At 51.5% G+C, this 25,736-nt stretch overlaps 2 protein-coding genes across 6 annotated transcripts; one reads left to right on the top strand and one right to left on the bottom strand.

The window, feature by feature from the left end:
• Window positions 1-1,470: 1,470 nt before the first annotated feature.
• On the top strand, window positions 1,471-19,122 carry LOC133348000 (monocarboxylate transporter 7-like). Of its 5 annotated transcripts, none has more exons than XM_061560796.1 (7): window positions 1,471-2,044; window positions 6,232-6,327; window positions 11,113-11,482; window positions 11,683-11,826; window positions 15,109-15,237; window positions 15,342-16,328; window positions 17,248-19,122. In XM_061560796.1, exons 3-7 carry the CDS (start codon window positions 11,254-11,256, stop codon window positions 17,649-17,651), a joined length of 1,893 nt encoding a protein of 630 aa, XP_061416780.1. In that variant the 5' UTR covers window positions 1,471-2,044; window positions 6,232-6,327; window positions 11,113-11,253; the 3' UTR covers window positions 17,652-19,122. The 5 variants fall into 5 exon arrangements, with proteins under 5 accessions (XP_061416780.1, XP_061416778.1, XP_061416779.1 ...); XM_061560794.1 differs by having other exon boundaries at window positions 6,210-6,327; XM_061560795.1 differs by lacking the exon at window positions 1,471-2,044 and adding an exon at window positions 3,949-4,069 and having other exon boundaries at window positions 6,210-6,327.
• Window positions 18,832-25,266, bottom strand: LOC133348079 (DNA-directed RNA polymerase III subunit RPC10). Its single transcript, XM_061560927.1, has 4 exons — window positions 25,210-25,266; window positions 21,873-22,022; window positions 21,253-21,340; window positions 18,832-20,603 (listed from the first exon to the last, which is right to left on the bottom strand). Exons 2-4 carry the CDS (start codon window positions 21,981-21,983, stop codon window positions 20,476-20,478), a joined length of 327 nt encoding a protein of 108 aa, XP_061416911.1. The 5' UTR covers window positions 21,984-22,022; window positions 25,210-25,266; the 3' UTR covers window positions 18,832-20,475.
• Between the last annotated feature and the right edge of the window lie 470 nt (window positions 25,267-25,736).

The raw sequence follows: 25,736 nt of genomic DNA, 5'->3' as shown, positions 1-25,736 counted from the left end.
ACACAATGTTGTAACGCAGCCAAACTCGACAACATATTCACAAACACGCATCTTGCACACATCCACGTTTACACCCATTATAATATAACGTGTATTGAACAATCGCACGCACGCACAGATCCACAGCTCCCCTTAGTAAATGAAATACATCAGGGTCGGTAAAACCCCCGGTGGACACAATCACCATCACCACCACCAGCATCACCACAATCACTACCAGCATCACCACCACCAGCACCATCATCACCACCAGCATCACCACCACCATCACCACCAGCATCACCATCATCACCACCATCATCACCAGCACCACCACCAGCACCATCATCACCACCACCAGGATCACCATCACCACCAGCATCACCACCATCATCATCATCACCACCACCAGCACCACCATCACCACCAGCACCACCAGCATCACCACCACCAGCACCATCATCACCACCACTACCATCACCACCATCATCACCACCACCAGGATCACCATCACCACCAGCATCACCACAATCACCACCAGCATCACCATCACCACCACCAGCACCACCATCACCACCAGCATCACCACCACCATCACCACCAGCATCACCATCACCACCAGCATCACCATCATCACCACCATCATCACCAGCACCACCACCAGCACCATCATCACCACCACCAGGATCACCATCACCACCAGCATCACCACCATCATCATCATCACCACCACCAGCACCACCATCACCACCAGCACCACCAGCATCACCACCACCAGCACCATCATCACCACCACTACCATCACCACCAGGATCACCAGCACCACCATCACCACCAGCATCACCATCACCAGCATCACCATCACCACCACTAGCACCACCATCATCACCACCACCATCACTATCATCACCACTAGCACCAGCACCACCACAATCACCACCACCAGCACCACCATCACCACAATCACCACCATTATCACCACCACCACGGATTATCACCAGCACCACCAGCACCACCAGCACCAGCACCACCACCATCATCACCACCACCATCACCACCACCATCACCACCATCATCACCACCACCATCACCACCACCAGCAGCATCATCACCACCAGCATCACCAGCAGCATCACCACCACCACCACCATCACCACCACCAGCACCACCACCAGCATCACCAGCATCACCACCATCACCAGCATCATCACCAGCATCACCACCACCACCAGCAGCATCACCAGCATCACCACCATCACCAGCATCATCACCAGCATCACCACCACCACCAGCAGCATCACCAGCTTCACCACCATCACCACCACCAGCATCACCACCACCACAGATTATCACCACCATCTGCGGCGGGGCGAGTGTTACCATGGCGCTCACGCAAACCGGACCGATCCCGTTTGAGCCGGAGAGATTTACTCTCTCCCCTCTCTTTTTTTTCTCTCTCCCCTCTCTCTCACGCCACTCTCCCCCCCACCACCACCACCCTCTCTCACACACACTCACTCCCCTTTCTCTCTCTCTCTCTCTCGTGTTGTGTTGTCTTCCCGTCTCGATCTCTCTCTGTCCTTTCCGGCTGTCATCTCTCCTCATCTCTCTCTCACCTCCTCCCCCTCTTCTTTCTCTTCTCTCTCTCAGCTCTCGCCCTCCGTACTAACAATTCATCCATGTACCCTTCCATTAGCGCTAACCCTATTCCTCAACGCTTATATTAACCATTATCATCATCCTGAACCTAACCCTCCACCTTACCCCTAAACCAACTCTAACCGTTAACCCTGAACCCAGCCCCTACAATTATTAACCTTATTCCTAAACGTACCTTTTACCCTCGCCCCTAACCCTGAACTCCACCGTCACCTTAACCCCTTCTAACCCCAACTGCGACCCACGCCGCAAGAGAGCACCTGGGAGCCGGTTCAAAGTGCCACCGCTCTCTCTCTGTGTGTGTGTGGACTGTATATGGGGGCAGTCCTATAGAGACTGCATCGAGCCTAGACGAGCATCGGCACATGGAGGTGGAGGAGACGACACCCGGCTCCACGTGATACAGGTGCCCACACACCCCACACACCCCTGTCATGTACCTGTCTATAGACACACCACACACACTCACCTGTACCTGTGTCTAGACACACCCACACTCACCTGTACCTGTGTCTAGACACTCCACACATACTCACCTGCACCTGTCTCTAGACACACCACACACACTCGCCTGTACCTGTCTCTAGACACACCACACACACTCACCTGTACCTGTCTCTAGACACACCCACACTCACCTGTACCTGTCTCTAGACACCACACTCGCCTGTACCTGTCTCTAGACACACCACACACACTCGCCTGTACCTGTCTCTAGACACCACACACACTCGCCTGTACCTGTCTCTAGACACACCACACACACTCACCTGTACCTGTCTCTAGACACACCACACACACTCGCCTGTACCTGTCTCTAGACACACCCACACTCACCTGTACCTGTCTCTAGACACACCACACACACTCACCTGTACCTGTCTCTAGACACACCACACTCACCTGTACCTGTCTCTAGACACACCCACACTCACCTGTACCTGTCTCTAGACACACCACACACACTCACCTGTACCTGTCTATAGACACACCACACTCGCCTGTACCTGTCTCTAGACACACCACACATACTCACCTGTACCTGTTTATAGACACACCACACACACTCACCTGTACCTAGACACACACCTGTACCTAGACACACCACACACACCTGTCATGTACCTGTACCTAGACACACCACACACACTCACCTGTACTTAGACACCCCACACACACCTGTACATATACACACCACACACACTCACGTGTACGTAGACACACCACACACACTCACCTGTACATATACACCCCACACACACTCTCCTGTACCTAGACACACCACACACACTCACCTGTACCTAGACACACCACATACACCTGTACCTGTGTCTAGACACACCACACACTCACCTGTACCTGTACCTAGACACACCACACACACTCACCTGTACCTGTACCTAGACACACCACACACTCTCACCTGTACCTGTCTCTAGACACACCACACACACTCACCTGTACCTGAGTCTAGACACACCACACACATTCACCTGTACCTAGACACACCACACACACTCACCTGTACCTAGACACTCCACACACACTCACCTGTACGTAGACACATCACACACACTCACCTGTACCTAGACACACCACACACACTCACCTGTATGTAGACACACCACACACACTCACCTGTGTCCAGACACACCACACACACTCACCTGTACCTAGACACACCACACACACTCACCTGTCTAGACACACCACACACACTCACCTGTACCTAGACACACCACACACACTCACCTGTGTCTAGACACACCACACACACTCACCTGTACCTAGACACACCACATACACTCACCTGTACCTAGACACACCACATACACTCACCTGTACATATACAGATCACACACTCACCTGTTCTCTATCTCTGCCTTTAGACTAAACGAACACCTGTTTTTTTATTATATTGATAAGATCAAGAGCACACTCCTGTTCTATAACTGTACAGTACACATAGACCAACACACAAACACTTGGGACGAATACATTAGACAGATGTTGTGTTCCCTGTATAAATACGTGGGATCCTAATCTATATCGCAGGTAGGTGCTCTGTGCAGGTGACATAGTACGGCGTCTGGTCCACACCTGTGTAGACGATGTTCACACCTGAGTCCCTCATTAGCGTAGCAAGCAGGCGCACGACACTTTAAAGGTTAAGCGATACAGTGCAGACACACACACGGGATCCTAAATTAAGACCGGTGGTAAACATGGAACGGTGGGGCAACGTTGGCCTCGCGGTGCCAACGGTCGGGCCGCGTACGGTGCGAAAGAAGTTCAACAACAGCAACAACCGCCATTCGCCACTAAGTGGCGGTGACGTCACCACGGCGCTTGTGCCAGGCTAGGTGCACGTTGAGGCCACGTGAAGTGTCGAACGCCCGCAGGCAGGAGGTTCACGGGACGGACCCAGCAGGTGCCACGGGTTGCCTGACTGATACACCCCCTGTGCTCCCTACTGTGCAAAATACACACACATCTGGAACTTTAACCTCGGCAGACAGGTGTTGTACATTTGTCGAGATTTAAAGTCGTGGAGTCTGGCCACAAGGCGAGAGAGAGAGAGCTATGTTTAGGTTTTGAAGGCAGGCTTTCTGCCGCTGCTACACACCACGGCGTCTGTTTTCACAGGGGGCGGGGAAATGAGTGAGAATCTGTAGTGGAGGGGTGGGGGGTCCACGCAGGAGGAAACACGTGGTCTACGGGAGGCTTGAGCCGATGTTTGATATGTGGTAGTCCCTCGGTTCACGTTTGTAATCCGTTCCACGAAGATTACTGTTAACCGAAATAACTGTAGATCGACTGTAGACGAATTGCACGTTGAAAGCATTCATCCGTTCCGAGGCGGTCGGAAGTTGACCTTTTTGACCCTAAACACATCGTATGCAACATTTAAACACTCAATATCAATAAATAAGCATGATAAGAAGACGTTAAATAAGGGGTCGTCCATAAATGACGTCACGCATCTGGGGGGGGTGGGTCAGACATTTGTGACGATCTGTGACGATGGGGGTGAGAAATGTGACGTCACATCAAAATGCGCAACTTTAAATAAATATAGACAACACGTTCTACTTACATTTTGATTTAAAGCTTTCGTGACTGCAGGGATTCATATTCTTGGTTCTTTCGGTAAAGTCACGTAGAAGGGAAATAATAAAATAATATTGGTGTTATATATTAATATTAGAAGGGAAATAATAAAATAATATTGGTGTTATATATTAATATTATTTAATATCAATATTATTTTATTATTTCCCTTCTACGTGACTTTACCGAAAGAACCAAGAATACGTTCTACTTAGTTAAATAGACTTTTTAACAAATGTTTTCTCCTACAACATCAAGAGTGCAGCGGCACATTAAATACGCACTACAATGAGAATAGTTTAAAGAGATTTGAAGCATGTTTTATTTTTTTTGGGGGGGGGGGCAGAGCTTTGTGACGTCATATTTGAGGGGGGGGTCTGACTTTTTGTGACGCCGTGTGATGACGGGGGGGGGGGGATCAAAAATCGTTCAAAATCGCGTGGTAGCTGCCTCCCCTGGTGCTGTTTCATTGCTGTTTCATGACGAGACCAGCGAGCCTAAGTATCTTTATACACATCGTGAAATAAGTTACCTGGATTATGGAAGGCGAGGACATGAAATGACGGGGTCTACAAACATTACATTGGTGACATACTGAGATAGTAACAGGCAGCTCGTCGCTGCCTCACCTCTCGTCTCTTCTTGTATTTGCAGCGGAGCTCCGCAAATTTGGCGATTTTGACGATAAAAATGATTGTAATCGTACAGAAATTACATTTATAACAACAGATCAGTGGAAAAATCTTAATATTTATTTGATTTGATTATTATTTTTTTACTTTTCGTAACAGCTATTTTCATTGGAGTATCACAGGTGAGGCTCTGCCTCCCCTGCCTCCCCTGACCGCGGATCCCTGCAGGAGATACATCCTCATTGGCTGTGTATAGTATGTGTGTGAATTTTAGTGTTGTGGTGTATAGGGTATGACTATAGACTTTGTGACCAGTTTATATGTTTACTTTAATGTTTATGACAGTGTCAGTCTTTTTAATGGACTGGGCCCCGCCATTGAAATGTGGAATTTCCGGCTCATGGCCACCAATGGAAATGAGTGCTGTCAGCTCATTCGAGCAGAGAAACACCGACTTCCTCATCTCGAGCGGTGGGCCCGAGCCAGTGGTGAGCATTCCACATTCATATGACGGGGTGCCGGTCCGTCCACGGCAACAACAACAACAACAAATATTGACCCCGACGATGTAAAGTGAAACGGGCTAGAAACGTCAAGCACGCTTCCTTTGTCCACCAACGGCGCAACAGCCTGGATACAAGGAGTGTTTACGTGGGCGCAAATAACAAAGTCTGCGAAACTCTGCTTCGGTCACCCACACAGTGGCACCGCGTGACCCAAACAGAGCGGCGGTGGGGGCGGGATGACCCAGAGTAGTCTCGTAATGGCCGTGACGACGGCGGAACAGCTGAGGTTGTGGATTGGAATAATAATTATTTATATTTTCAGCGAGTAACGTGACGCCACACAGTGTCCGCTTGCTGTCGGAAGGGGAAGAGGGAGGAGAGAGAAGACAACTACTCAGAGGCGAGGGGAGGAACCCACAGACAAGCAGCAAAGCCACACGGTGAGCACACCCCACCCCACAAGCTCTGCGGTCCTCTATATATTAAGATGCTATCGGACAATTAATGAGCGTTTACATTTAGGATGAAACCGGAGCACCCAGACAAACCTCGCGCGCATGAGTGTTTCAGTAGTGCTGTACCACAGCAACCACTGCCACCACCGCCACCCGGCGAAATGCTGTGTGGCATTTCGCTGACCCCGGCACATTTACCACCGTGGGCTGTAGCGCAGTAGCACAGGATCTTGCACCCGTGATCTGGCCTGTTTTTTTTTTTCGGTGGTATTGACAATGTCACGAGGCATTGAATTCCAGAGCAATGCAGGAAACTTCCGTGTTGGGCGAACAGCCCCCGCACTTGGTGGACATCACGCAACCGCTTCTGAGAAGTGACCCACCTTGCCCCAAACCTTTCCACCCACCCTGGCGCAGCGAGTGACCTCCGTCACACGACAGCCCTGCTCGATACGAAGCGGTCTTTTACATTCTCAAGCGCTGGAATTGAGCACAAATGTAGCCAAGTGCAGAAGCAGATTTAATGCGATGGGGAGTTTTGTGCAGACTTTTTTGGTGGTCGGGGTTGAGACATCAACTCACAACATTATATTTGAGAGAACCCAGTTTTAATTGGAGGTAACCGAGACCTGGATTTGAACCCAGGTAGCTCAAGCAATGCCGGTTCGGCCATCTGATCGCCAGAGCCACTTCTGGGTTTTCCAGTCCCATCGATGTATCATGAGATAGCCATTTCCATAGCAGTGTGTTTTTTTTGGCATTGTTAGACTAAGAATATATTGTAATCAATAAATGCACTGTAACACCTGTATTGCCACAGATCCTGCAAGTGTAGTGTAGTTATTGTCTCAGTCTTTTGTTACCCAATGACTGCTTAAAAACCCATGAAAAACCCATCCCAGCTTTTGAAATAAAATAAAAAATTAAGTCTGCCTAATAACAAAGTACATTTTTCTTCTTGGTTCTTTCGGTAAAGTCACGTAGAAGGGAAATAATAAATAATAAAATAATAGAAATAAAACATCCTAAAATACAATAATAAAATTATTATGTTTTATTTTTATTATTTTATTATTTCCCTTCTACGTGACTTTACCGAAAGAACCAAGAAGATGAATCCCTGCAGTCACGAAGCTTTAAATCGAAAAATAGTACATTTTACACCCTACATGTTTATATTCTTTGCAATGAATAACTTCTTCAGCAGTCGGATAGCGATTGGAACATCGTTTTGAACAGACATCAAATCAAGTGTATGGCAATGCAACATTTAGCCCTTAAATCATACAGTACTGTAAACTGCAAATATTCGCAAATACTAAAACCCTCTACATAAAAAAAAAAATGTATGTATATATATCAATTTTTTTTTACAGATGCCAGAATAGTTATCCATTTTTTGGGGGAACATGTAACGTGTAGTTTTCCTCATCCCACGACAGATGTAATCGTTTACAAAAAAAGGCACGTTCCGTAGCATAGCCTCTGGCGGATGACATTGCAAAAAAAAATTTGAGGTCCATGTCCTTGCCGCTCAGCCATACAATACTGGGCGGGAGTAGCGACCGGGTTCCCAGAGGGGAGGGATTCATTTCTTTGCAACTGCCTTTGCGTGTTTAGTTTGATGTCTTCCCTCACTACGTACAGTGCGACAGAACCTCTTCTTGGTTCTTTCGGTAAAGTCACGTAGAAGGGAAATAATAAAATAATAAAAATAAAACATAATAAAATACAATTCTCACGACGTTTCGGCCACAACGCAAGCAGCCGTCCTCAGGTGAAGAACAGGTCTGTTCGTCTGGCTTGGTGTTCATTGGTGTTCATTCAGACGCTGTCTTTCCGACAGACCTGTTCTTCACCTGAGGACGGCTGCGTGCGTTGTGGCCGAAACGTCGTGAGAATTATTTTATGTTTTATTTTTATTATTTTATTATCTCCCTTCTACGTGACTTTACCGAAAGAACCAAGAAGACGAATCCCTGCAGTCACGAAAGCTTTAAATCGAAATAATAAAATAATAAACTGAAAACTATTTTATTATGTTTTATTTTTATTATTTTATTATTCTCCTTCTACGTGACTTTACCGAAAGAACCAAGAAGACGAATCCCTGCAGTCACTAAAGCTTTAAATGGAAATTTAGTGCGACAGAAGTTCAACATACATACGGACGGAGGTAGAAATTCCACATCTCGATGGCAGTCCCAAGTACACCATAAAGACAGCCACTGTCATGGACACTAAAGTAAAACATGTTAACTTAGTCACACATTCTGTAGTCATACCCGATACGTAATACACACTTTAGATACAGGACTTAACACCACACTGAATGATTTATAATTGTATTTCTATAATTTTAATTTTTATTTTTACCTACGTGACTTTACTGAAAAAACCTAAGCGTATGAATCCTTGCAGTCACGAAAGCTTCAAATCTAGAACCACACTGCAATACTGTACACACATACTATACACAGGCAATGCGGACGCATATTCTGTACATAGCGGGATAGGTGGCGTTTAGAGACATTCTTCACGTGGCAATCAGACCAACAGCTGTCGTCCTCACAGCTGGAATATATCTCGATGCTCAAGCCTCCCGTAAATCACGTGACTTCTTCGCGGCCACGCCATCTCTGAACCCCTCCCACCCCCCTGTCGCCGCCCACTCTGAAAACAGACTCTGCTCCTCCGTGCAGGAGCAGCAGCACCGAGGCACCTATAGGAGCCTCTTCCTCATCTCTCCTGACGCTTTGCTTTCATTTCTTGATTTATTTTACATTCCTCCTCCTCTGCTTTCCCATTCTATCTCTTCTCTCTCCCTCCCTTCCCCCTTTTTTTCCCCATGCCTAACATCCTAATATTATTGTAATTAATACAGCGCCTATACCAAGCGCGCATTACGGAGAATTAACAGCGGTAGGTACGATGCTGTTGGCATGAATGATGCTATATAAAGTGAAGTTATTCTTATCATTATGAAAGTAATGGTGCAGATATGGTGAATGAAATAGATGAGGAATTGAAGGTGGTCGAAATCGCGATGCGTGAATGAAGCAAAAGAGAAATTGACGAGAGCAAATGATGATGAATGGATTGGATGGATGGGGAATGAGTGGTCGTCATTGAGAGAGATTACGAAGAGGGAGCAGGGGACGGCCGTGGTTAGAAGGGGGGAATTAAGGGATGAGCTAGGGGGAAAGAAAAAGTGAGTGTTGAGTTAGGAGCGGAAACTCGTGAGTGAAGGTGACCCCTGAATGTGGAGGGGGAAGTTTGTTCCAGTGAAGGGGGCGAGCAGAGAGAAAGAACGAACGCGTGATCAAGCACAAGGACTCCCCCCCTGACTCGACTTCCCCTTCCCGTGCCACAGGTACCAAGCTGCTGGCTAGTACCGGATTCATTGAAAGGCCCAACTTCAACGCACCGATTTTTTTTGCGTGCGATTGTTTGTGACCGGGCTGACGCCATCACCTCACTGCACCCGCAAGCCCAATTCCATCACCGGTGGCCACCTGGATTCAATCACAGGGACGCAGCCATGCCGCCTCGTTATCCGTGACACGGCCGTCACGAGCCACCTTCAATACTCACGGTGATGTCCTGCTACTCAAATGAGCGTCGCGGCATTTGTGCCCATGCCCTGCAGAGCCAGTGGTGGACGTTCCACATTCGGACAACCACTGTGAACTTCCCCACGACCCCTCCTTCCAATTGTCAGCCGCTCCCTCTTCCGCTCTGTCTCCTGTTGAGTCGCGTAGCCAGACTGGCCCGGATATGAGAGTGAAACCATTGGGAGGTTGGAGGGGCGGGCGGGTTATGGCTTTGCCATGCGGTGAAAACATGGTGTGGACTCCCGGAGGGAGAGCGAGAGAGACACGTGATACCGCCGTGACATTATTTTACCACGTAAGGTCCACTGAGCTATATAGCCACAAATGATAGCTCAACGAAGCAGCTTATCACGTGGAAATTGATAGCAGCCGAATGCTCTTAAACGCATGTTTCTCAGTGTGGGGGCAAGAAAAATTCACGCGATCGAGGGGAGAGAGACACGCAAACGCCAAATAAACAGGCATTGTCAGGGTTAACATCTCACCACCTCAACGGTATATCTCTATGCGTGTGAATATATCTCTATGCGTGTCTGTGTAGACATCTCTATGATTGTGTGTGTGTGTACAGCGTGGTCCAAATGTCTTGTGACTCCCCCCCCCCCCTGCCATTTAATTCTCTAAAAATCTTTTTTTAAATTAAAGTAAGGTTTATTTAAACAAATAAATTACAATGCAATGGGGCAAAAAATTGTTAGGGGTCAATAAATTGGAGGTCACAAGACATCCAGAACACCCTGTACACAATCCTACGAGTGACTCAATACAGTTTAACCCGCATTAGGCTTTCGCGACCAATATTATTCATAATAGAGGCTTTTTTTTGGGTTAGATCGCGTAAATATAAATGTGTCGTTAAGCCCGCCACCACCCGACACAGCCAATTAGTAAGGTTTGTTTCGTTACTAGTTCAGCACGCTGGTGTAAATGTTGTGGGTTTACTCTCCAACACACCGTTGTGCTGAACTAGTCACGAATTGCCATGTTTTGTTCAGCGTGACAAACCTAACTAATTGGCTGTGTCGGGTGGTGGCAGGATTAACGACACATATTTACGTGATCATACCACAGATTAAAAAAACACCTCTTATGGATGACTCCATACAAACACGCAGTGAGCCTTGCGTTGCTTCCTTTGCTTGGGTATCCTCCGCAGAGTCCATCCTATTCGGTTTACCCGACACGGACTGTTGAAGCCGTGGTGGTGGCAGTGCTGCTGGCGGTGCCTGGTCGCGGTGAAGACGGCGACGACGGTGGCGGCGACGACGGTGACGACGGTGGCGTCTGTGGGCGGGCCATGGCGTGCTGGTGGGGGCGGCTGTGTGCGCCGCGCGTGTACCCCGTCGTCCCCGACGGCGGCTGGGGCTGGGTGGTGGTGGGCGCCCTCTTCTCCATCAGCGCCGTCACCATCGGCTCGTTCAAGGCGTACGGCGTGTTCGTGCCGGAGCTCATGGCGCACTTCGACACGCACGCGCGCGGTGTCTCCTGGATCTTCTCCATCTGCATGTTCGTTGTCGCCTTCTGCGGTGAGACGTCATTGCCCGCCCGCCCGCCCGCGTTACCCCTTTCCGCGCCCCCCCGCACCACCCCCCCACCACCAACTTTGGGACAACGGTTCCAATCACATTGATCCCACCACGTACCAACATTGGTCCAACCGCATGCAAACGTTGCTCCAACCACACGCTAACGTGCTGTCGCCCCCCTCCGCGTGCCTCCCTCCCAGCCCCCGTCACCACGGTGCTGGGCAACCGCTTCTCGCCGCGCGCGGTGGTGATGGTCGGCGGCGTCATCACCAGCGTGGGCACCATGAGCACGGCGCTGTCGCACACCCTGACGCACGCCTACCTCACCCTGGGGCTCGTCACCGGTGGGCACAACTCGGCCATACCAACACCCGCCGTTCACCGCTAAGTGATGGTAACGAGGGCTCACTGCTGGCAGGAGGTCACGGAACAGACCCAGCAGGTGCCATGGGTTGGCTGACTGAGATGACTGTCGAATGCTAGCAGCTGTACCCCCCCTACTGTGCCAGCTTGCTGCATTTTAGCCGTCCGCCGCTCCGCTCGTTGTCGTGAGCGTCACTCCTCTGCCCTCCGTTGTTGTTGGAGGTCGACTGCCTCCAACTATCCAGTAACGTCCTTCATGAGCCTCACACACAACTCACACACGTACACACACAAACAGACAAAGATCTCCCGTGTAGCCTACAACAGGCGGTTGGGGGCAAGTGCTGTTTGCGAGGAGCACCAATGAAAGCCGCCACGGTGCACAAAGGGTGGCCAACACCACACCCGGCCCGGCTGTTGTCTCCCCACCACTGATGTTTACTACACACCGCAACAGGTACTCATTTAAGGCTGAGTCGACCTGGTGGGGGGGGGGTCTTTGATCGCTTCAGATATTTGTCACTGGTGGTGGCCGTGAGCGGGAATCGAACTCGGGTCCCTGCCGGGTTCATAGCGCAGCGCACTAACCACTGCGCCACGGCCCCCCACAAAACAAAGATCCCCCGTAGAGCCTTGACAGACTTTATGAGCGAGTGCCGTTCGCGAGCACCTACGAAGGCCGGCATGGCACACGAGGGAGTGGGAAGCCAGCACCACGCCCGGCCACTTTTGTCTCTCCAGTGGCGAAGTTTTTTACACACCACACCAGGTACATATTTGAGGCCGAGTCAAGCTAGGGGAGGCCCGGGACCGGTTAAGATAATCGTCACTGGTGTTAGCCGTGAGCCGGAATCAAATTTGGGTCACCGGGTTCGTAGCGCAGCGCGCTAACCGATAACACTTCTGCTCCCCACAACAACCGCCATTCGCCACTAAGTGACAGTGACATCACAACGACGCTTGTGCCAGGCTATGTGCACGTTGAGGCCACGTGAAGTGTCGAACGCCCGCTGGCAGGAGGTCACGGAGCAGACCCAGGTTCCACAGGTCGACTGAGATGACTGGCTGATGCACCACCTGTGCCCCCTACTGTGCCAACTTGATGTGCCTGGCGCTCTGCTCGTTGTTGTGAGCGTCGCTCCTCTGCCCTCCGTTGTTGTTGGAGGGCGACTGCCTCCAACTGCCCAGTAGCGTCCTTCACGAGCCACCTCCACATAGGCCGATCTTGACACCGCTGGTACCAGTCATCGGTAAGTCTACTCAGCTCCACGTCCTCCTGTACCACATCACTCCATCTCTTCTCTAACCCGTGTCGCGCCCGTTTAGCCCCCTCGATCCGGCCAAACAAAAGCTGTTGAAGCATGCAGTGGCTGGGCATGTGGGCTACATGACCCAGCCAACACAACCTTGCCTGCTGGAGGAGGTCACAATCCAACCTGGTTAAACCCAGGATGGATCGTAAGCAGGCCAGCCTAAATGTTTCTAACCGACGACGATGCTCCATTAGGGGGGTCCACGTTTAGCAAGCGTAGAGAAGGGAGGGAATGAACGTGGCTGAGAAGACCTCGCTTCATGCGGAGCAACAGAACAGGTAGCTTCCACACAGCGTTATGCAGCCAATGAAAAGATAATGCCGTTCGAGTGATTCGGAGTGAGACCTCTGCTGTCAAACCGGAGCCGGTCATGAGCACACTGCCCAGGTATGGGAAACTCTCCACTCTCTCCACAACAGCCCCATCACCAATTGGGAGTTGTGGGGGTGGAGTGTCCGATGGTACAAAATACCCAGGCAGGTGCTCAGTTTTGGTGGGGCTGATGGTAAGGCCCCACCTCTTAGTGGCAAGCTCCAGGTTCAGCAGCAGCACCTCCAACTCCTCCTCTGAGTGAACAGCAATTACCAGATCATCGGCATACATAACGTGGTTGACCAATAGGGAGCCATCCCTTGACCGCACCCGGGCATCGATCAGCCTCCCATTGCATCTGTATCAGATGTAAATTCTTCCGGTACAGCCATCGAAGGCTTTACGAACTACGTGGTCGAAAAAGATGTTAAATAATGTGGGAGCCAGAGGACATCCCTGTCGCACCCCAAGGTGTACAGGGAATGGCTCCGACTCCCGGACACGTAGTTTTACCTGGGCCCATCACCATCATGTCGGTCCTTAATGATCGTGAGCAGAGGGTCAGGGACTCCGAAAGCACGAAGAATAACCCAGAGCCCAGGGCTACTGATGGTATCATAGGCTTTGACCAGGTCAATAAAGCAGAGATGTAGGTTTTGTTGGAATTCCCTACACCTCTGCTGTAACAGACGGACAGAAAATATGGCATCTGTGCAAGACCGCCCTTTCCTGAAACCGCATTTGGGCTCCACAAGCCTCTCCTCAGCGTGCCTGGCAAGGCGATGTTGAATAATCCTTGCCAGGACGTTTCCCGGTACACTGAGGAGTGAGATGCCCCTGTAGTTGTTACAGTCTGTGCGGTCCCCCTTCTTAAAGAGGGGGACTACCAGGGCATCCTTCCAATCCTGCGGAACCCAGCCAGTGGTCCAGACTGTTGTTATGATGTCATGTAGGTTAGTCTGTGCACAAACGCCACCCTCCCTCAGCATTTTGCTTGGGAGATCATCTCTGCCCAGTACCTTTCCTGGTCTCAGACTCCGGATCACCCTCTGTATTTCCTCAACAAATGGGGGTGATTTCTTCCAATATTTGAGACACCGCAGCCTCAGCAGGGTCATCCCCACTTTGTCCCGCAATGTTTTCCAGACTGAGGGATTTCCCTTCCCCCAGGACCTCACAGAAATGCTCAGCAAATCTGCAAACCTGTTCCTGGGGGTTGGAGATTGGATTACCGTTCTTTCCCCTAATGATGGTAATAGGTGTGGCGCTGCAGGTTACTTTGTTGTTGGAGTTAAAGAGCGATTTAAGGTGGAGGGGTTACCAGGCCCTCGCACCCATCCAAAGCTCCCATTTGGCCGCTGTGGTGGTTACAAACACCATGAGGGGAAAGGCCAATCTAAATTGGTCCTCCCCCCCACGGCACTGCCCACCGCAGCGTTGCCGTCCAGCAGCAACGAGGTAGGGGGTTGTTTTTGTACACTCACACACACACACGTGTACACAAGAAAAGCATCAAAGCGATTATTAGCGGCGGTGCTCATCCATCCGCAGCCCTGAGACAGCGGAGGGCGGGGTGGCCGAGTCTATTCCACAGGGTGAAGCTCTCGTTGACCTCCCTTGTGTGTCGTGGGCTCGTAGGCCTGGGCATCTCGCTGAGCACGCTGCCCTGCTACTCGGCGCTCTCCTGCTACTTCGAGCGGCGCCGAACCCTCGCCATCGCGCTCGCCACAACCGGCGAGTGCCTGGGCACCTTCGCGTTCGCGCCTGGTGAGATGGTGCCCGGGGGGAGGCTTGGGGGGGGGGGAGGCGCCATGCAGTATGCCAGATGACAATAGTTGGCTAACCGCCTGTTTGCTGCCTCCACGGCGCAGGCTTCCAGCGTCTCAACGAGGCCGTGGGCTGGCGCCATTCCTTCCTGGTCATCGGCGCTGGACAGGCGATCATCGTGGCTTGTGGAGTGTTGCTCCGGCCGCTGGAGCTGCGAGCGCCGTCACCTGCCGACCGGCCGGGCCGGCGCCAACCCTGCACCGACGACGGTGCTGCCGTCACCGCCGCTGCCACAATCGTCATCATGCGGGAGAACGAGCAGACGCGGACGACGGTTCACTCCGACGACTCGGGCGTCTGCGTGCAGCTGCCGCCACCAGCGACGGCGGCGTCGCTGTTCTTTCCGGCGCCGGCACAACCGCTCGTTGCCGACGACTTCTGTGCCGGCGGAGACGAGGAGGAAGAGGAATTCGACGAGGGCGGTTGCTCCAAAGCGGCGTCGATTTGGAGCGACGACGAAGCTGGCGCCAACAACGCGAACGACGACGGAAGAGAAGAGCCGGCACCCGCGGCAATGACCTTACTCGACCTCTCGGTGCTGCGAGAGCCCGGCTTCGCCTGCTACGCGCTCTTCGGCGCCTTCATCTCCTTTGGATTCTTCCCGCCGGGGCTCTTCCTGGTGCCGCTGGCGCTGGACGCCGGCGTGCCCGCTACCGAGGCCACTTACCTCCTGTCGGCGATGGCCGGCGCCGAGCTGGTGGGCCGCTCGGCCGCCGGGTGGCTCTTCTCGCGCCCGCTGGCGCTGCCGCGCGTTTACCTCGAGCTGGTCTGCGTGTGCGCCGTCGCAGTGGCGCTTTTCGCCTTCCCCGTGGCGGCCGTCGGCAGCGGCGGCGGCGGCGGCTGGGGGCGGCCGATGGCGGCTCTGGCGTCGTGTAGCGCCGCCTTCGGCCTGGCGTTCGGCGCCGTCGCCGGCACGCACGTGTCCGTGCTGGCCGAGCCCGAGGTGGTGGGGCCGGGGCGCTTCTCCTCGGGACTCGGGGTCTACGTGTTCGTGCAGAGCTTCTCCGGGCTGCTGGGGCCGCCCCTCGCCGGTAGGGCCGGGGCTCCGCGGATGGTTGTCGGAGACGGGCAGAACGCGGCGGGGTGCTGGGGGTTAGCGGCGCGGTTGTGGTATGCGAGAAGGGTCGTGCCCGTCATGGTTGCTTGCCTAGTTATGGTTAGTGGGAGTACGAATAATTAAATTGCACTTTAACGTTTCTAAAGTTTTTTTTTCATCAGTGTATGTTAGCTGCTATGGCGGCATATGATTCATCAACATCGACAGTGAAGATGTAACACAAGCTAAAGAGTGTGCACAGAAGCTTGGAGAATGCTTGGAATTACACTGACAGCCAGAACAAATGCAAGTTCAAACGTTGTATTGACTTAACCCTTCCCCATTCCGATGACGTACGTTTACGTCATCGGAACAGAATTGGAATAAAAAATAAAATAACTTTATCAGTACGTCTTCAGGTCGGAAGACTTCAGGTCGGTAGACTTACCGAGGCTCCCACAAGGCCATGCGGGAGGCTCATGTGGCAGTTTGTTGCCAGCTATCGTGGAGTGCGGCGGTTGTGTCGCGACGGTTCTCTGCGGCGAGTACAATGTCTCTAAATAAAACTAAACGCTGAGCCGCTCGCTCGTTCCGAGAGTTAGCGGTGAACAGGACACCCCACCCTGCAACTTACAGACGTCTCGGAATGGGAAAGGGTTAAGAAGAGCAAAGTCGGCTCGGGGCAGGACACGTCGCTGGCAGAGACGTCGGTGGCCGGTGGCCGAGACTAACGTCGGAGTGGCAACCAACTGAAGGGACACACCCCGAGGGAAAGACACCTCGCAGATGAAGCGATCAAACCGAGCGCGGTGTGCTTCGCAGCATCTCGAGATGCCAACGTTCATCCAGCAGTGGATTGATTATGGCTATGATCCCTCCCTCGCCCCCCCCCCCCCCCCCCCCCCCCCGCTTAGGCTGGCTGGTCGACCTGGCGGACGAAGACTACCTCATGGCGTTCTACACCTCCGGCGTTGCCGTGGCCCTTGCCGCCATTTGCATCGCGCTCGTGCGGCCATGCGCTCTCGAGTTTGGCGGCGGACTTAATTACGTTCAGCGGCAGCGGCGACGGCACCGGCGTTGCTGTGGCGGCAGCTGCTGCTACCGACGTAACCGCAAGCAGCAAGACAACGGAAGTAGCAGCAGCAGCAGCACGGGCGTTAACGCCAACCCTGGCGTCCTGGCGTTTGCGATGCCGTTCGCCGACGACGCCGCCGCCGCCACCACCGAGCTGCTGGAATACCGGAGCGGAGCGGTCGTGCTTCGTGCCGACAGCGCGGAGTTCCTCGAGACGGACCTGCAAGACGCCGTTCGCAAGTGAAACCGCCCCCTCTTGCCCCGCGTGCAGCTGGTGGCACCCGAGGACCACAAAAACAAACGTTTTTTTTTTGGTGGCCTTGTAGCTGGCACACAGGACTCGTGTCCCAGGCTGTCTTATACGAGTCTGAAGATCGCATAATTAAAAAAAAAACAACAACAGAGGCTTCGCCTTTTGGGACGCATCTTCTTCCTTTAACCGACACACGGGGCCAACGTCGCCATGACTCAGAGGGTTCGTCGTCATCCCTGGGGTGCCGCCAGTTAAGCCGCGCCAAGTTACCGTCGGTCGCTCACTGCCCTCCCAACACCTCGTCTCTTAACGACCCGCAAAGTCGTGATAACAAAACCAGCTCCAGTGGCGCTGGGCAGGAATGTAAGATGGCTTCAGTCATGGTTGGAGGAAGTGGTGCTTGTTCAGCTGGGTTGACAGCTATTCTTTTTATTTCAGGAATGATTTATGGTTTGTTTACAATTTATAAACGTTATGGAATCTGACCCAAATGTTTACAGCTCCATTGATTTTACCGAAAATAAGTGAATCACCTCGCCGACCCTGCCACCCCCCCCGTCCCCCCACCAACGCACACCCACAAAATTTGTCGCTGGACCCTTTCAAATACCAAACGACAAACTGAACGCACGCGGGTGAATTGGCGGTATCAGCGGTCAGTCGGCAGCTCGTTTTCAGTGGCCCGGATCCACGTACAAAATCAACAGGATTGTCCGGGTCATGAAGCAAGCACAGCCATAGCAGCGTCTGCACAATGAGCGGTGGGGGGGGGGGGGGGGCGGGCTCGAGTCCCACTTTTAAAGAACAATAACTTTGGTCGAAAAATGAAGTGTGCACCTCCTGAATTTTTTTAGCCAATTTTTTTTTGTTGCTCCTCCAAGCCGTGCCTTTGTCCTCCTTAGAAAATAATCTTTAAGTTGAATTTCGCCGTTTCTGGGAGCCATTCGAGGCCGCTCGTCGGTGAACGGCGACTTGCACCTCCCAAGTGCACTTACACGGTCCATCGTTTGTCAATATGTAAGTTGAAATTATTTTTTTTTTAAATATGCGCCTTGCTGGTCCGCACTTAAAGCCGCGAGTTTTTTGTCGCGACGTCCGAACGCACTTCCACGAGAGTCAGGGTCCTCGCGAGACTCGAGTTTTAATTTCCGTAACGACAATGACGGCTTCAGACACTTGAATTTTTAATCGAGTAATGTATTGCGAAGTCATAGAGGCACTTTTGTTCGCCTTGTCATGAATCCGCTTTGCGTCTCAGCGCGGTAGTTGAAATTAGTTTTTAAACTTTGTTTCGAACGCATGTCACACCGACCCGTTGCATCTTCTTATTTCTAACGAGGATCGACTTTGCGTGCAACTCGCGTGTCAGTCGTCGGCGTGCATCGCACACTTATTTAATGTTCAAACGTGAAACGGCACACTGGAGGCATTTGCGTTGAAATAAAGGATGATGAAACGCAAACATGGAGAAGCAAGTGATCCTCATTTATCATTCGTGACAATAACTTCGCTCTGATGTCCGATTAAATCCCACCCGTGACTTATGCTCGTTTGGCTGAATGTGTCTTGTGGCAACTTTAAAATATTTTTATGGGGGTTTTTATTGCTGTGCAGTACAAAATAAGCAACACTTTAAAGTTAGGACACAAAACATCTGATGCCAGAAAGCAGTGCTGAGTGTAACTCTGAATCCTGTGTTTTGCATGGTTCCAGGAACTGATGTCAGTTCAATTGAGAAAAATATGTACAAATCAAAGTAACAATCATGCCAAGTTTTGAGATCAGTGAAGGAGATTGGTGTTTTTTTTTCTCTCTCTGGTTCAGATAACTCCTTGAGTATGTATGTTGAACTTCTTTCGCGCCGTACGTAGCAAACTGCTAATCGGAGGTACGGGGTCTTCATCTTGGTCTTCGTCATCATATTTGTCTACGTCATCATATTTGTCTATCCAATTATAGTGTCCCTTCCTGTTGCAAGTCAAGTCGTCGATCATACGAGCAATGGAGGCCAGACTTATCTCCCTTACCGACTTCGAGGCAGTGGCGGAAAATCCACATTTCTACGACGGGGGCCAGTTTCACTGTTAACTTCCTTCATTGGGACGCTTTCTTTCCGACAGCTCTGTTGTGTTGTGGCCGCAACGTCGTGAGAATTATTTTATTTTATAGTTTTATATTATTTTATTATTTCCCTTCCTACAAGAGTTGGCACTCATTTCACTGACCCCTGATGGACTGGGCTCCTGGTTGACCTCTGACCTGGATTCGAGCTCACAACCCTCGTGATTCGAACGTCCTAACTACAGCTGCGTTAGTGACCCAGAAAATACATTCACATCCAGGATACCTCCCGCCATGTCCGTGATTAGTATTCACGCACCATTGCCCAGTCATCCCAGCGAAACACTCCGCTACTACTGAAAGCGATTATCTGGCTCAACTGCTTTAATGTAAAATTATACTTGTTGATCGACATCAACATCAGCCATCTTCAGAAGACGAACACTTCCCAGGTCTACCAACTACCAGGAAAACATTCAGCGATAATGTAATAGTTCCTGTGCCCGTGTGTGTGTGTGTGTATCACTTCACAAAATGTTTCTCACTGGCACCGTCACACGGTGAACCTTTGCCGGACGGGTCCACAAATGAAGCCACCACACGATCCTTTCCGCAAGGGGATCAACAAAGCGTCCTCCACACCGTTCCGTCGTGTCCGCTGCCTCGGGGGGGGGCATTAAAGAGACCGCACGACGTCGTCGTCGCCGCCCCATCACGGGCGGTGCTGCGGCCTGCCAGCGTCGCGCCGCACCGATCACTCGCGCCAGTTGTGGCCGCACTGCGCGTTGCAGCACTTGTAGAAGGTGGTCATGGGCTCGTCGGCCGAGCGCGTCTGGATCTGCATGAAGTACGCGCGGGGGTGCTGGCACTTGGGGCACTGCTCTGAAGAGGGGGGGGACAAGACAAAGATCCCCCCCCCCCATGTAGCCTTAACAGACTTTGTGTTGTTCGCGAGTAAAAATAGATTATAATAAATTAAATGAAACATTCCCAAGTCAACGGCCTATCACGCAACATATAAGGAACGCTGCGCGCACCCACACCCGAGCAAGCAAAAATGATAACGAACATCCATAGAGGGTTCAGAACATTTAGAGGATTTAAAAGTGCGCTTCACAGTCCAGAATTTATCTACGGAGCGACAGGGGGAGGGGGGGCGGGGAAGTTGTGCTGTGCATGACGGTGAGGAGATGATAGAGCTATATAAACTACGTTAAGATGTACGGTACGTTGAACTTCTTTCGCACCATACATAGCCAACCGTGCTAATCGGCGGTGCGGGGTGGGGGGACGACAAACTCAACACAAAAAGCAGTTTGAAAGAAATTAGTTTTCGATCTGGATGATTTAAAAGTGCAGAGCTCCAACGGCTTCCTAATATCGGCAGGAGCATTCCAGACAGTCACAGAAGTGCATCTGAAAGCGCGAGCGACGCCGTGACCGTCTTTGTTCGATGGCGAGCCAAACGGCGCCGCTGCGAGGATGACCAGGAGTTCGCGTGATGATGGTTCATGCAAGAAAGGGGAGACACCTGCGGTGGAGTCCACGTTCTCCCAGGCCTTGGCTCCACCCAGCACATCGTCCACCTCCTTCAGCTTCGGGTAATTCCGCGACGTAATCTGCTCCGGCACGTTGCAACAGCGTCGACCAAAGGAAGACAACGACAACAAAAAACGCAAACGGCTCTTGCACTGCACGTGGACACATAACCAGGTACAAACACGTCATAGAAGGCTGTTGAGGCACATGCTGTTCGCAAGCACCTAGGAAGGCTCACACGGCACATGAGTGGGTGGGTGGCCAGTACCATACCAGATCACCTTTGTCTCTCGAGTGCCGATGCTTACACATCACACCAGGTGCTAATTTGAGGCTTTGTCGACCTAGGGGAGGCCCAGGACTGGTTCATATGATCGTCACCGGTGTTGGCAGTGAGCAGGAATCGAACTCGGGTCACTGGGTTCATAGCGCACTGCACTCACCACTACACTACTGCTCCCCACTCCCAACACACACACACACATTACTCACCACATCACTCCCCCACATCTCATCCTTCACATCACACACAAACAGCTCTCATCACATCACTCCCCTCGCATCACACACACACCACCCGTCACAATACCCAGGGACCGGCCGATGCCTCACCTTGCGCGTGATGCTGTGCACATAGGGGCAAGTGTTGCAGGCGAAGCGGAAGCATTTCTGCCCCTCCTCCACCACGAGCACGTTCCCACACGTCGGGCAGAACAGGAGCATCGCTCCTCTCCTCGCAGCAGAGCTCACGGAGCCTGGGGACTGAACACGCAGACCCGCAGTCAAACCCACACCCTGTGCAAGTCCTAAACAAGCAGTTCTCAACCTGTGGGTCACGCTCCCACCCTGTCTCCCAGGGCGAGGGGGAGTTACAGGCTGCAGAATGGATACCGTGCAGGAGATATTTCGATCGTGCAAGGGGTAACATCAGTGCCACGTTTGGGCAGAAACGCACACCACGAATGCACAACATGAAACAAACGCCTTATTAACAACACCACACGCTGACCAGAGGCATGGACATGTGATCTCTCCGAGGAGAACGAGGGGTCCCAGGGCACTCTTTGGGAGGGGTGGCCTTCATACCAAACATGTTGGGAACCATAACCGTGGCCCAGGGGTCGACAATCTGCGGTTCCGGAGGTCCGTGTGGGCTCTTTGAAGGGCTACTTTGTGACGTGATTGATGAACCCACCGTCTCGACTCGCCACGTGGCATTGCGGCTCTTGAAATGTCGTTTTGTTTTTTTACTGGTAGTAACCACTTGGTTCCACCTGCCCACAGGGGATTATTGTGTCCGTCCGTCGTGCATACAAAAATTGGAGGGGTGAGGCTGGGTGGGGAGGGTGGGGAGGGTTTGGGAGGGGCTGGGTGGGGAGGGGCTGGTCACCCCGTGGTGCCCTGATAAAACTCAACGTTTAACCTACTCAAAAGGCTTGTGCCCGTCCTCACAGTCGGGCATATTTGCGGAATACACCACGCCGCCGTTGACCCTGGCCATTGACCGAGCAACCCAACGTTCCTACCAGCTCCCTCCGCAGGAATGTGTTTACTGAATAAAACACGTTCCTTCGGAGTGGGCAGGTAGGAACTTGGTTGGACAGCGTATTCGTGCACGACAAATAATCCCTGGTGGGCAGTGTGGAACCTGTTGTTCCTACCTGTATGTATAAAAGATAACTTGACTTGAGGTAGCCAGGCAGACAGCCCCCTTAACTATCCCCCCCCCTCCCTTAGGCTCCTCCCCCCTTAGGCCCCTCCCCTGACCCCCTTTCCCTTAGGCCCCTCCCCTGACCCCCCCCCCCATATCCTCAGGCCCCTCCCCTGACCCCCCTTCCCTTAGGCCCCTCCCCTAACCCCCCTTCTGTTAGGCCCCTCCCCTGAGCACCCCCCCCCCATATCCTTAGGGCCCTCCCCTGACCCCCCCTCCCTCAGGCCCCTCCGCTCAACCCCCCCTCAGGCCCCTCTCATGACTCCCCTCTTCCTTAGGCCCCTCCCCTGACCCTCCTCCCTTAGGCACCTCCCCTCTCCGTACCCGGCAGTAGGTCTCCACCAATCAAAGAGCTGTTTGTAAGGTCTCCACCAATCAAAGAGCTGTGTGTATTATATATTTATTTATGTACGACAGACAGACAGCTAAATAATCCCTGGTGGGCAGTGTGGAACATTGTTCCTCCCTGTAAAAAAACCTTGTTTTGGTTGCCAGTCCCTGGCCTAGCCCCTGTGTCAAGCAGCCAGGCGTAATACTTACAAGAAAACCCCGGGGGGTCGATCCTAGGCCGTTGGATCTCAACAACCAATCGATCACAAAATCAAGAGTGTGGATAAACAGGGGACGCCTTGTGTCTCGATAAAAACTTCCTCAGAGGCAAGGCTATAAAGTAAATATTCATATTACACCACCCACCCATCTGACTCTCATCCGTTTCTCAAGGCAAATCGACCATGATGATTTTTTTCTCCCTCTTAATGAGAAAAAACTGTGTTATATATTCATCAACATGTATTTGTGTACATGCTCACTGAATGAGATAACAGAACGTACAGAGAATATACGTTCTGTTGGTGACGCTGTCTGGCAGCGGTGCACAAGAACAAACAACGAAACCTCGAAACATTCGGCAATAACACCGTGACTTTACAAGGGTTAAATATTTAACAGGCGACGTTTCGGCAACGACCCTTCTCCATATAAATCGTGTATAGTATTTACACTGAGATCTCTTTTACCAGTGGCAAAATATAGTAGTAGGTTTTTACCCTTTTAAACTGGTACAAAACTGACACCTTTATTCAAGGCATCATGTTTGCAATAAAAAGAAGCAACTTTGATAATGATAAAAATATGCAGTCCTTGAATCAACTTCAAGGACAGTGCATATTATTATCATTATCAGAGTTGCTTCTTTTTGTTTGCTTTTTTGACTACTTGTGTTGTGGTTATTGCAAACATGATGCTTTGAATAAAGGTGTCAGTTTTGTACCAGTTTAAAAGGGTAAAAACCTACTACTACGTGTACAGCAGTTAAATGCTATTAAAAAGGCCCCATTCCCAGCCGTCGGCGATTAGTGGCGCCGTGAGCTCGCGAGTGGGTGCAGTCCATCATCATCATCGTCGTCAGCTATGATCACTCCACTGCTGAATGATAGCCTCACAAAGCCGTGGGAGCGAAATGTTGACCACCTCGCCAGGTACGCAGGAGGTCGTGGGTTCGACCCGACCCCGACGCCTGCTGCTGCTGCTGCTGTGTATTTGCAGTTTGCGTGTCTCTCTCTTTCGCCCCCCGTGGTCGCGTGGATTTTTCTCTGGTTCCTCCGAGTTTTCCCTTCCACATTTAGAACCGACGTGCATTGCTACTGCGTTAAATGCCCACACGTGATAAGCCACTTGGTTGAGCTATCATTTGTGATGATCAAAGTCGCTTCTAAAACAAAATAGCTTTCCAACTCAGTGGGTCTTAACTGGTAAAAATAAATCTAGATTTGAAGCTTTCGTGACTGCAGGAATCCATACTCTTTGGTTCTTTCGGTAAAGTCACGTAGAGTATGGTGAAATAACAATAGTTTAATTTTGACAATGGCCATTTGCTTGACCCTACTACACCGCGGGTTCGTACGAGTTGATGAAAGCGCTCAAGTTTTGAGAACAACACGAAACCCGCAGTCAAACCCGGACACGTGAGTCTCTGTGGGCATTTCATTTCTGGCGATACATTTTTATAATTTAAAATCGTAAATAAACACCCGAGTCTCACTTTCATTTCTGGCGGTATTTTTTTTGTTGTCGATTAAAATCGTAAATTTGGCCCCGAATTCTTTACGCGAAACCCCCCCCCCCCCCCCCCACGTAATAATTTCGGCGAGGTAAACGTCGCAACTTTAAATTCACGACCCCCCAGCGAAACGTAAAACATTAATTACTGTACAAATATTGCACTCCTTACTGTACCTCGCCGCGTGGAACTGTACGAGCCGACCACGTGACCGGAACGAGGCGCCCCTCCCCCCTCATTAACATTGCTCGCCTGTGATTGGCTGATAGCGGCGGGGGGGGGGGCGGTGGGAGGGGTGGTCACGTTGTCGTGAACCAACCAATCAGGAGGAGCCGCGTATTTAAGGTACAGTGCGACCAGTCCAGAGTGGCCCGTCTCTCTCCACTGCTGGATGAGGGCCGCGCCAATCGTGGTGGCTTCGGGTGGTGGTGGCACGACCATACTTCACCGCGCTGGTTAATGCGGGTCGGTGTGAACGCGGGCAGGAGAGACGTGGGGAGCGCACACGATACGTTTATAGGACAGCCATTGCCACTGTGAATCACTCTCGCAAATGAGACTCATCCCCAGGTCTTTTGAGCTGCTCACATGGTGGTAACACAAATACACTTGGAACTTGAGTTTGTGAGTCCTGGTCACTTCAGTTCAAGAGTCCTGGGTTCTTGACTTTGTGAGTCATGGGTGCATGAGTTTGTGAGTAATG

The sequence above is a fragment of the Lethenteron reissneri genome, chromosome 26, assembly GCF_015708825.2.
Source record: "Lethenteron reissneri isolate LAM-NWPU_2019-01 chromosome 26, ASM1570882v1, whole genome shotgun sequence".
Taxonomy (NCBI): domain Eukaryota; kingdom Metazoa; phylum Chordata; class Hyperoartia; order Petromyzontiformes; family Petromyzontidae; genus Lethenteron; species Lethenteron reissneri.
The sequence above is the reverse complement of the archived record's forward strand: the minus strand, read 5'-3'. Positions and strand labels throughout refer to the sequence as shown.

What these genes read in the sequence shown, in the direction of transcription:
- LOC133348000 (XM_061560796.1), top strand. Translation starts at nt 11,254, where the DNA reads ATGGCGTGCTGGTGGGGGCGGCTGTGTGCGCCGCGCGTGTACCCCGTC. An exon ending in CACCTTCGCGTTCGCGCCTG is followed by an intron (nt 15,238 to 15,341) that starts GTGAGATGGTGC and finishes TCCACGGCGCAG; the next exon opens with GCTTCCAGCGTCTCAACGAG. An exon ending in GCTGGGGCCGCCCCTCGCCG is followed by an intron (nt 16,329 to 17,247) that starts GTAGGGCCGGGG and finishes CCCCCCGCTTAG; the next exon opens with GCTGGCTGGTCGACCTGGCG.
- LOC133348079 (XM_061560927.1), bottom strand. Translation starts at nt 21,983, where the DNA reads ATGCTCCTGTTCTGCCCGACGTGTGGGAACGTGCTCGTGGTGGAGGAG. An exon ending in TGCACAGCATCACGCGCAAG is followed by an intron (nt 21,341 to 21,872) that starts GTGAGGCATCGG and finishes GTGCCGGAGCAG; the next exon opens with ATTACGTCGCGGAATTACCC. An exon ending in GAACGTGGACTCCACCGCAG is followed by an intron (nt 20,604 to 21,252) that starts GTGTCTCCCCTT and finishes CCCCCTCTTCAG; the next exon opens with AGCAGTGCCCCAAGTGCCAG.